Source organism: Callospermophilus lateralis, chromosome 1 (assembly GCF_048772815.1).
Source record: "Callospermophilus lateralis isolate mCalLat2 chromosome 1, mCalLat2.hap1, whole genome shotgun sequence".
Classification (NCBI taxonomy): domain Eukaryota; kingdom Metazoa; phylum Chordata; class Mammalia; order Rodentia; family Sciuridae; genus Callospermophilus; species Callospermophilus lateralis.
The window spans coordinates 210271779-210282924 of record NC_135305.1 but is presented as its reverse complement, the minus strand read 5'-3'; the positions used below and the strand labels follow the sequence as shown (position 1 = coordinate 210282924).

Sequence of the window (11146 nt, the reverse complement as noted above, 5' to 3'; positions counted from 1 at the left end):
GCTGCCCACCCGCCCTCTACCAGCAGCCTTTACACCCCCGCGCCCCTGGGGCCCGACTGGCGATGGGCTGAGCCTCGGCACCGCCCCCCACTGACCCCTGCCCGCGGCCCCGCGGTGACATTTGACCTTGCGGCGGCCGCGGACCGGGGACAAAAGGGCCTGGGCCCATCTGCCGCGAGGGCGCCCGTGGGAACGGCTAGACGCTGCCCCGGCTGCCTGGGAACCTGCCCCCGCCCCCTCCTACAGGTGACCTTGGCTTCCTTGTTCCCCCCCCTCGTCAACCTGGTGGGACTAGGGACTAAGAGCACTCTTCGGCTCTTAGAAAGGACAGGACGGAGGGAAGTCAGTTCCTGGGCTTCTCCCAAGGGCAAGGTGACCCGCCTCAGTTTCCCTGCCTTCCCGGGAAACTTTCTGGCTGGCCTGGGTCCAGAGGCAGCGCAAGGACCAAAGGTCACCAGCCCCATCGCTCATGGGAAGAGACTCGGTTGTCATTCTCTTCCTGTTCTGCCTCTCAGGTCGACAAGACTATCCACTGACGCGCTGACCCGTGGCCTTCCCTTGGGAGAGGCACCCGCCTGTCACACACCTGCACAGGTGCGGCCAGGTGCTGCCGCCGTGCCCCCCCACCCGCCCTCCCGCCCGCCAAGGCTGTGGAGGAAACCTTTCTAATCCTCATCTTGGGTTTCAGCTACCGCCCAGGAGGGACAGCTGGCGGCTAATCCTAGCGTGATTGGGTCGTTTTCAGCCTCTTCCCCAACCCAGCCCCTCAGTTGCAGAGGGACAGAGGGGTGTGGTCTATGCAAATGACACGCTAATCAGCCGCCTGCTATTAACCTGGCAAAACCACTCCTCCCAGCTCAACCCCCACAGGAGAAGGTCCCAGCTGCTCGGACACTTGCTCTGAGTTCCCCCTACCCCCAAAGCACCAGGCAACCCAAGTCCCAGGCTTTTGCCTCTGGGGTGACTGCCCCCACCCCAAACTCCATGATCTTGCAATGCAATTTCCAAAGTCATCTCTGGCTCCTGTGCCCCTCACCACCCTGGGAGCAGGCACTCGTCTTGCATAACCCGAACCTGACCCGTTCTGGCCCCAGTCTCCCTGCTGGGGTCCCAGCCTTCTCTTAGGGAGCGCCTGCCAACCCAGACCCCACCTCCCTGGGCAGGCATGGGCAGGCAAGGTGTCCTGCTCCCCTGGACCCACCCTGGGCTCTGGACAAAGAGAACTGGTAGAACTTCAGCTTCTCCGGAGACCTCACTGAGCCCAAACTGCCTCAGTCGGGGGTCTCTGTCCCTACAACCTAGGTCACTTCTGGCTGGACCTCAGTGTCAAGCTTTTCCCCCACATGGTGCCAGGGCAAACACACTGGGTTCTCTTCAAATGCCCAGTCACCTCCCATCAGTCCCCGTGGTGCTAAATGAGCCCGAAACTCAAAGTCACCGCACATGACAATGTCACTCCAGCATGCTTTATGACAGGCCTGGTTGAGGGCCTACAGCAAGGTCTCCCCCAGCTGAGGGGGTGGGCAGGGGGGCCTGCGTCCTCCCAGGGCTCTGGCGGTGGCTTCTAGCACGGCGAGCTCCTTGGCCTGCCGGGCCTCCATTCGCTCCATCTGCTGCTCCAGCTTCCGGCATTGCTCTTCCTGCTTCCGGTGGGCTCCTCGGAAGGCCAGGACCAGGGCACTGGAGGGAGTGGGTGGCTGAGCCAGGAACTGCCCCGCGCGCAGCGCTCACCCATCCGGGGGTGCGCTCTTGAGCTGGGTCTTGCTGGGGCCCTGGTACGGCTCAGAGGCCGCAGGGAGGCGTGGGGTGAACTTCTTATGGGGGGAGCAGCTGAGGTCCAGGGAGAGCTGGGGACGCTTGTGAGGTCACCAACTAGATGATGACCAGGCAGGGGCCCACCTGTGAGCTTTGCAGAGATCACTGTTCAGCTCAGCGCTCTGGGTCCGTCTAGCTCGTCCCTTCTGAACCACCTGTTCCAGCTGCTCTCTAAGAGACTGCATCTGCTCCCGCAGGTCCAGGGTCCTAGCACAGCGGTGGAGAGAGGGGCAGCTCATGGCCATGGCCAATCCTGCCTCCCTGTCCCCCTCTCAACCACATGGACTTTCACAAAAACACACCTGCACACAATGCTGCCGCCCTGCCACGCCCTGCCCGCCCATCCACCCCCCTCCAGGCCCCAGGCACACACCTACCTGGTGACTGATGCCTCTATTTCTTTGGCTAACTTCTCTGGGTCCCACATTCTGCCTAACTGGCCTCCATCAAGGCCACTAGAGCCACCAGGAACAGCAGGAGGGCCCTAAGAGGAAAAAAAGGGAGGGAAGTAACATTAGCCCAGGTCCCTAGGGTGTGGTCAGCCCAGGCTGGACATCAAAGCCACCCAGATTGCTGTCAGCCACAGCCCTTGCCCCCAGTCTGATGAGATACCCCAATATGGGGAAAGCTACTCTCTGAAAAGGGAAATAACAGGGGACCTCATCTGACGACAGTCCAGGAGACTGCCAGGAGGAGGTGACCTCTGAGCTTAGGGCTACAGAAGGTCAAGGATTTCTATCACACAAAGAGGGGAGTGGTGTTCCTGGCGGAAGCACAGTCAGTATGAAGTCTTGGAGACAAGAGAGATGATTCAAGGGGCTGTATTAGGAAACCTGCACTGAGCTGGGCGTGGTGGCACATGCCTGGAGTCCCAGCTGCTTGGGAGGCTGAGGCAGGAAGATAGATCTCTTGTGCCCAAGAATTTGAGGCCAGCCTGGGCAACAGGGCAAGAACCTTCTGACTAAAAAACACTAACAAAAACAAGGTTTTTTTTTGTTTGTTTGTTTTTAAAGGCCTGTGAGCCAGGCACAGTGGAGCATATGTATAATCCCAGCAGCTCTGGAGGCTGAGACAGGAGGATCGTGGATTCAAAGCCAGCCTCAGCAACTTAGTGAGGCCCTAAGCAAATTAATGAGACCCTGTCTCTAAATAAACTACAAAAAGGGCTGGGGGTGTGGCTCAGTGGTTAAGCACCCCTGGGTTCAATTCCCAGAACCAAAAAGAAGAAAAAGACCTGTAAGCTGCTGAAGATTTTAAGCAAAGGACAGACACAACCAGACAGGAAGGGAAAGAAGGTGAAGGTATCAAAATCTGGGAGGAGATGAGGCAGAGACTGGGGTGTGGGGGTGGGACAGGAGGAATATAGGGCTTGGGGATGGTGTAGGTTTGAGTGGAAAACCCTAAACCCCGTGGGAAAGAGGGGAGAGACCAGCTCACAGCTGCAGCTGGTCCTGGTTGGAGACACCCAAGGAAAGAAACTGCAAAGTACAGGCAGACGGTGTGGCAGGAACTTAACCGTTCAACTTGCTTCTCTGGGCAGAAACGGAGGGTGGAGCTCAAGGGGGCATCAATTGGCCAGGACCCCACGGCCAGTAGCATGCTGCCACCCTACCAGGTCCACGCAGGGCCACTCACCTGCGCCCACTCCTCCTCGTCCCCACTGCTCCCGCCTGCACTGCTGCCTCCACCGCTGCTGTCCACCCCTCCAGCCCCCAACTGCGCCTGCTCCCACTGCAGCTGCTCCAGCAGCAGCACGTGAGCAGGGCCCTGGGCTCGGAGGGCAGCGTCCCGCAGCTCCAGGCCGCGCTTCTCGCGCCGGACCAGCTGCAACTGCAGCATCAGTTCAGCAAGGGTCTCCTGAAGGACCGTAGAAAGGACGGAGAATGAGTGCCTCTGGGATCAACCGCTGGGGAAACTGAGGCTCGGGAGACAGGAAATACCTCCCTCCTCTAAAAGCAATAGCGATGGCTGGGCACAGTGGCCATGCCTGAATTCCCAGCAACTCGGGAGGCTGAGGCAGGAGGAACTCTACTCTAGTTCAAGGCCAGCCTGGGCAATGCAGCAAGACCCTGTCTCAAAATCTACAAAGGCTCAGTGGTAGAGTGCTCCTGGATTCAATTAAAAAAAAAAAAAAATAAGCTACAGTTGTGGAAATGGCTACAGTTGTGGAAATGACTACAAGCAGTAGATCAGTGGAAGTTTCTGGAATTTCTCTGATTCCAGAACCTTTTTCTTCTTTCCTTGCTGGGAATGGAATCCAGGACCTCCTGCATGATAGGCAAATACCCGACCTCCCTGAACCAGAACCTCAGGTCTTTCATGCCAGGCTACAAACCCAGATCCTTCCCTGCCCCCAAATTCTCTTCCCAAGAACAGAATTTTGGAAACTCAGATTCAGAGTCTGATAAGAATCTGAATCCCAAAGGACAAACTCCTCTTCATCCCTCAAAACCTTAACTCCAATTGCCCTTCCTCCAGGAAACCTGCCCCGAGTCCAGTAGAACTCTCCTGGTCCCCCAACCACGTCCCTCTCAGCCTCAGAAATGCTTTTGCCCGTCCAGGAAAGACTGACATGGTGACCTCAGTCCATTTGTACCCGTGTGGCCAACAGGTCCTGTTGGATCTGCATCTTCTCCAGCCGGGGCAGGGCAGGGCCAGGCTGGGTCTCCAGAATGGCCTGCACCATGGCTTCTGCATGGGGCACGGTGGGCAAAGGTGCCGAGGTGGGGCCAGGCCCCGGGGGGATCTTCACCAGAGCACGGCGTTCCTGGAGATGCTGGACATATCCTTGGAGCCGGGACGCCACTTCCTGTGGCGTGGGTTTATCTACGCTGCTGCCCTCGGGGCTACAGAAACAGGTGAGAGTCCTGCATTAACACCGACTAGCACGGTCCTGCTAACTTCAGGACAAACTTGTCAGTTCCAGAACCTTCCATCTCACTGACCATGATGCACCTGGGCCATCTGTGCTGGGCCCTGCATCATACCAACGTGGTAGGCACCAAGAAGTGAACTCTAGTGGGAACCACCTTCTATCAAGACAACATGGTGGACAGTGGACACTGCCATGCCAACCTAACGGGCACCATTTGCTGATACCAATATGGCAGGTTCCATATCACCAACCCAATGGCACCATCTCATATCAACATGATAGACACCATCGTGGCCAACCCAATGGGCACCGTCACCCAGCTTGCCAACCCTACTTGGTAGCATCATGCCCACCCTGGTGGGTACCATGAAACCTCAGGCCAACCTCATTAAGCACCATCATGCCAGTTCTAATCAGTTCTCCATCATCCACTTTCCTACCCTCCCTGGTGGGTCCCTTGCCAACCCTAATGGCTGTCAACCATCATGCCACCCTTGATAAGTAACCATAGGAAATTCCAGTTAGAGCTCATGCCAGCCAACCAAAGTGAGTTCAATGCCAGCCTTGCTGGGCACAACAACGTCAAACCCAAACCCGTGGCCAGCTTTGGGAGTCCCATTCCCTAGTCAGGTCCTCACCACCAGCACTGTTCCCAGAGCTCGCAGGGTACCTGGGCCGTGGTGTCCCTCCATCCATGGCAGCCTCCTTTTGTGCCAGCAGTCTCCATGCTTCCTTCTCAGCCACCTGCAGGTCACCCTGGGCGACTTCATCCCCTGATCCTGAGTCAGCCTCCCGCAGAGCAAGCAGGGCCCCATAGGCTTCCTCGCAGTCCTCACTGTGGGACACTGGTTCTGAGTACTGCAGGACATCAAGCTCCATCTTGCTCCTCAACTCCTCACTTCTCACCCCTGCCCTCTCTTCTCGGACTGAAGTTGCCTTAACTGTCACAGTCGGAAAACATGCTCTCCCACAAGGGTCCTGGCTCCTGGGCAGGTGGAGCCATTCCCTCCCCAGCTGCTGAGGCCTCTGTGGGGGGTGCACCAACCTGTACTGCAGGGCCAGACGTAGTGCTGTGGCCTCGGCCTCCCGCTGGCCCAGCTGCATGCTGAGACTCTCACAGCGGCCCTTGTGCCCTTGAAGCACAGCCAACAGCAGGCGGTTGAAGCATTTTAGCTTCTCCATACTCCTGCCTCCGAAGGTGGGAAAGAGGGGAAATGAGAGGCCACTGGTGATAGCCAGGGTCTGATTTCCACCCTCCTTCCCCTGCTGTAGCTCCAGACTCCCAGAATCGTAACCCAGCTGTGGGGGTGCCAGTGCCCTTAAGAGCTCAGCATTTGTGGCTCTCACCCCCGGAGCTGCTCCAACCGGGACTCCATGATGTGCGTCTCAGGGGAAAGGGGCTGCTGCGTGGAGAGAGACCCCAGAATGTGGGTGCTGGAATCACTCCGGAGGCGCCGGAGCAGGGGGTGAACCAGGGAGGAGTCCTGCCAAGAAGTCACTTGATGGACCTGGTGAGCTTCAAGAGCCCAGGATCAAGATTTTTCCAAAGAAGCAATTGGATTCCGCGACCAGGAATTAAGTCCATCCTCCTAAATGCTAAATCTATCAGCACCAGGGGTTTGTACTTCTCATACTCACTTGAGTTCCCCAGAGTTCCCCATCTGCCCCAGAGCTGCTCGAATCACTGCCCGGACCACCTGCTTGGTGGCGAGAGGGAGGAGGGGAGGACTCCAGCCTCATTATGGAATCCTGTAACTCCTGGACCTGGGGGATGATGGGGACTATCAGGCTGGGGGCTCCAATCACCTGCCAGCCATCCCCAAGGCCTGTTCCTAGGTCAGGGGCAAGTCCAGCTGGAAGGCAGAAGCCCCTATAGCCACCTCGCTGAAGCCCTCACCACATGATCTTGTGCATGTCCTTCATCATGCATGACTTATCCTTCCCAGCAGGGAAGTGGGCCCCACTCTGGAGGAAGATTGATCCCACTTTTTTATTTACTGAAATGTTGTCCAGAGTGGTCTCAAACTCTTAGGCTTAAGAGGTCCTCCTGCCTCATCCTCCCTAATGTCTGGGACTACAGGCATGTGCCACTGTACCCCATGAAGAGAATTTAATTTCATTTCTTTTTTTCTTTTTCCCTTTTTGCAGGGGATGGTGTGTATGGTTCTGGGGACAGAGCCCAGGGCCTCCCACATGCCAACACGCACCCTACCACTGAGCTACACCCCCGGGGGCCCATGAGCCCATTTCCCCAAGCTGAGCTCCCCCGGCCCTGTCTTCCTGCCACTTGGAGAGGAGGGTTTTTCTCCACCATCTTGCTCAGCCACATGGCTTTAAATGTCACCCACATGCTAAAGATGCCCAGATATCCCAGTGAGCTCTGGAACAGGACATACAGTCACCCCTCGCATTCAACCAATCATGAACTAAAAATATTTGACCAAAATGGCACCTGAACCGAACATGAGCAGCTTCTTCTTTGTTATCATTCCCTAAATAAAACCTCGTAACAACTCTGTGCACAGCGTGGGGTGTCGTGAGACACCTAGAGATGATTTCCAGTCTAGGAGGATGTGGAGGCAAATGCCACACAATTTTATCTAAAGACATGAGCCTTGGGCTGGGGTCCTAGCTCAGTGGTGGAGCGCTTGCCTAGCACGTGCGAGGCCCTGGGTTCGATCCTCAGCACCACATAAAATAAATAAATAAAAGACTTGAGCCTCTGCAGATTTTGGTATCTGAAGTGGGTCCTGGAACCAGCCCCCCAAGGATACTGAAGGGCAACCGTATAGCTGTCCCCTTGATATCTCCTAGTAGCTCTCCCCAAGTGGGCATCTTGAGTTGATCAGTACCCAAAGAGTTCCGGGTCTCCCCCCAGCCAAACCTGTCCCTCCATCTGCTTCCCCAGTCCCTCTGTCAGTCCCTCAGCAGCCAACGTCAGAGTTGTCCTTGGTCTCTCTCTCTCTAGGTCACACACTCAATCCCCCAGTTCACTAGCTCTGTTTTCTGTCTCCTCCTCCTCCTCCTTTTTTTTTTTTTTTTTTTTTGGAACTGGGGGTTGAACCCAGGGGTACTAAACCACTGACCCACATCCCCCTCCCTTTTTATTTTTTATTTTTTATTTTGAGACAGGGTCTCACTAAGTTACTGAGAGCCTCACTCATCTGCTGAAGCTGGCTTGGAATTTACGATTCTCCTGCCTCAGCCTCCCAACTTGCTGAGATTACAGGTGTGAGCCAGGGCACCCAGCCTCAGCTCCATCTTCAACCTCACCCAGAATCCTCCCACTTCTTGCCACCTTCATAATTTTCAGCACAGAGGACCAGGAGGTTGAAGCCACCTCCTGAACATCAGGATTCTGCCCTCACCTCCACAGACTGTTCCTCCCACAGCAGCCAGAGGGCGCCGGTGAGCACTGCCTCAGGGCACACCCACTCTGCTCAGGACTGTGAGCAAAAGCCTGAGTCCTCCCCACAGCCCTGCACAGTCTGCCTGTCACCTCCCTGCCCTCATCTCCCTCATGTGCCCTCTTGTTTGCTCCAGTCACACTGGCGTCTTTGCTGTTCCTTCAACACATCAGTCATGCTCCCACCTCAGGACCTTTGCACGGCTGTTCCCTCTGCCTGGGATGAATGCTCTTCCCCCAAATTCTTAAGTCACTCCTCCAAGCCCTCCTTCTGTTTTTTTATTCAAGTGGGCCTCCCGGACCCTCTTACTAAGATTGCAAGGGACCTTCTGTCGCTGGGCTCAGCAGTCAATGTTCCATGCAGATGCGTTGATTCACTGAATGAAGGAACTTGGCCCTGCCTCCTCCCTCAGAGACAGGGAGCCCTGGGAGGTGGGACTCGGCCACCCACTCACCTCTCTTTGCAGCGCCTCCTTCTCAGCCCGGATGGCCTGCAGGGAGGCCTGTGTGCGGACCAGCTCGTCCTCACGGCTGCCCAGGGCCAGCCTCAACCAGGCGTTCTTCTCGGCCAGGCGGGCTACCTCCTGCTGGCAGCAACCCCCGGCCCCTTCCTGCTCCGCGCAGGGCCCCCGGGCCCCCTCTGTTTCGCCCTCTGCCTCCACTGGCCCAGGACAGCTTGGGGGTCGCTGGCGCCAGGCAGCGGCGGCTGCCTCCAGGGAACTCAGAACGTGCTGGAGGGTCTGAAACACATCGGGGGCCCCGGTCCCAGTGGGGACAGTCTTCCTGTCCAGCAGGGTTGTCTCTGGGGCCTGGTGGCTTTCCACTGCAGGCTCCTGGGGTCCCTCCGGGGCTGAGGCCAGCCTCCCCCCCGAGTCCTCAGCATCCTTGCTAGTCCTGTGAAAACCAACCCAGAGACCTGAGCCACCCACGTTCAGCAGGGGACTTCGCTGCAGCGTCCCTTGGAAGTGTGAACGGGGCACTGAGCTTCAAGAGCTGTGTGTTCTGGGGCTGGTGTCCCAGCGGGACCCTGAGAGGCTGGACAGTGGTCCAGGAGCGGGCCTGGGGCGGGGGCAGCAGAAAAGCATGAGTTCCAGAATTTGCAAGGTAAAGAAGGGTGTCTGGGCAGAGAGTCTTTGCCTGGGTGTGAGAGACAGAAGCTTCTAGAAATGGGGTCATCTGGGGTGCTTGGTATACAGGGGCTATGTGTGAGGGCCAGGGTTACATTATTTCGGTCCTTGAAAATCAGGCTGAGGAGAACAATGGGGAGCCATAGCAGGTGCTTGAGCAGGGGAGGGACACAGGTTTGTGGGTGGCAGAGACTCACCCAGACTGGAGTCCATGACACAGACCAAGAGGATCTTACCTGCTCCCTGGGCCCTGGCCACTGACCTCCACCATGGGGCTTGGCGGCTCTGGCCTGAAACTCTCCAGAGGTGGTTCAGGGTTGGGCTTGGAGTTCACGTTCACGCTGGCTGCTTCAGCCTCCTCTGAACTCTCAGCTACGGGGTCCAGTTCACCCTGCAAAGGACCCCGGGGTCCAGCTCTGAGCCAAGAGAGACTGGGTCTTAGAGTCCCATGGAGCAGGGTCTGGTGGGGAGGGGGAACACTTACCGGTGGCAGGTGCCTCCCTCGCCGGCTTCGGGGCCGTGTGGCCCGGGCACTCATTGCTGCGCAGAAGCTGGTGCCTTCTGAATCTTCCTGCTTTCTTCGTCACCTAGAAACACAGCCTGCTCTCAGCTCTTGCCCTTGTTATCTTGAGCAAAGGTCAGCCATGATTCTCCCTCTGGAAGGGGTCCCCAGACACCCATGTTGGGCTGGCATATTTGAATGCCTCCCTGGATGGGCAGCTCACTACCTTCACATTTGCCAAGACTTTTCCTTCTCCTCTGACGCCTTTATCTGTCACTACTTCTATACTCCCCTTTCCCCCTATCCAGACATCGAATGGGAACCCCAAGAGTCCCCTTTCTGTCCCAGGACCCTCCTAAGCCAAAAGGTCCTGACGCTGTGGTTCAGTCCCCTCAGCCGTATGTCTCTGTTCTTCAGAGAGCAGCCTGGTCAGGGGCCTGGGTTCCTGAGCACTCCTGGGGTCACTCTGGCCACTGCCCGCTCAGGCCAAGGCTGGCCTGGGAGGGGCCAGGAAACAGGAAACCCCCTTCCCTGGTCACGTGACTTGTTATTGTACTGTTTCCTCCTGGAGAACAGTGGGTTCCTCCAGCCCTGGGGGTGGGGGTGGGGATGCATGTGTCTAGCTCCCAAGATGCGAGACCCTCCCCATCTCATCCTCTGAGCCCATAGTCCCCCCATCTCCAAGGCTTGGATTTTACTTCCCAAGTCCCAGAGTGTCCCTCCTGTCCCCAGAGTGGATGCTTTTCATTTGACTCCCCTGCGAACTTGTCTAGCTGTCCCTTCAGTGTCTGGGACAGCTGCTCTCACTCAGGCACACGCGGATCTTGGTTGGGTAACCTTGAGCAAGTGATGACCCCCGCCCCCCGCCTTGAGCCTCAGTTTCCTTATCTTTAAGATGGGGAATTGCAGTATTTTTCTTAGGATGTCAGAGGGGCTTTTTGTTTGTTGTTGCTGGGGATGGAACCCAGATCCACCACATGACAGGCAAGTACTCTACTACTGAGCCCCTGAGCTGCCCCAAGCCTGTCCTGTTTTTTTTTTTTTTGTTCTGTTTTTTCCAGCAGTGGAAATTGAACTCAGAGGCACTCTACCACTGAGCTATATCCCAGTCTTTTTTTTTTTAAATACATATTTTTTTTAGTTGTGGATGGACCTTTATTCTATTTATTTGTATGTGGTGCTGAGAATGGAACCCAGTGCGTCATGCACGCTAGGCGAGCACACTACCAATGAGCCACAACCCCAGCCCCAGACATCCCAGTCTTTTTGATTTTATTTTGAGACAGGCTCTTAGTTGCTGAGACTGGCCTCCAACTTGTGATCCTCCTACCTCAACCTCCAAGACGCTGGGATTACAGGTGTGGGCCACGGCACCAAGTTGTCTTGAGGTTTTTAAAAACAAATTTGCATGTGGCCATCCA

The 11146-nt window shown here is 56.5% G+C and overlaps 1 protein-coding gene across 3 annotated transcripts; it reads right to left on the bottom strand.

Annotated features, from left to right (window-relative positions):
- Positions 1-1450: 1450 nt before the first annotated feature.
- Ushbp1 (USH1 protein network component harmonin binding protein 1) lies at positions 1451-10203 on the bottom strand. 3 transcript variants are annotated; one of them, XM_076846388.2, is made up of 13 exons: positions 9952-10203; positions 9708-9810; positions 9460-9614; positions 8552-8990; positions 6329-6454; positions 6038-6174; positions 5736-5876; positions 5361-5525; positions 4412-4661; positions 3451-3672; positions 2193-2299; positions 1900-2022; positions 1451-1680 (listed from the first exon to the last, which is right to left on the bottom strand). In XM_076846388.2, the coding sequence occupies exons 2-13, from the start codon at positions 9759-9761 to the stop codon at positions 1491-1493; spliced, it is 2109 nt and encodes a 702-aa protein (XP_076702503.2). In that variant the 5' UTR covers positions 9762-9810; positions 9952-10203; the 3' UTR covers positions 1451-1490. The 3 variants fall into 3 exon arrangements, with proteins under 3 accessions (XP_076702503.2, XP_076702511.2, XP_076702521.2); XM_076846396.2 differs by having other exon boundaries at positions 6038-6093; XM_076846406.2 differs by lacking the exon at positions 3451-3672.
- Positions 10204-11146: the final 943 nt, after the last annotated feature.

Excerpts from the sequence above, each read along its gene's own strand:
- Ushbp1 (XM_076846388.2), bottom strand. The coding sequence starts at position 9,761 with ATGAGTGCCCGGGCCACACGGCCCCGAAGCCGGCGAGGGAGGCACCTG. Across the intron at positions 8,991-9,459 it reads GGCCAGGGCCCAGGGAGCAG|GACTAGCAAGGATGCTGAGG; the intron begins GTAAGATCCTCT and ends TGGTTTTCACAG. Across the intron at positions 1,681-1,899 it reads GATCTCTGCAAAGCTCACAG|TGCCCTGGTCCTGGCCTTCC; the intron begins GTGGGCCCCTGC and ends CACTCCCTCCAG.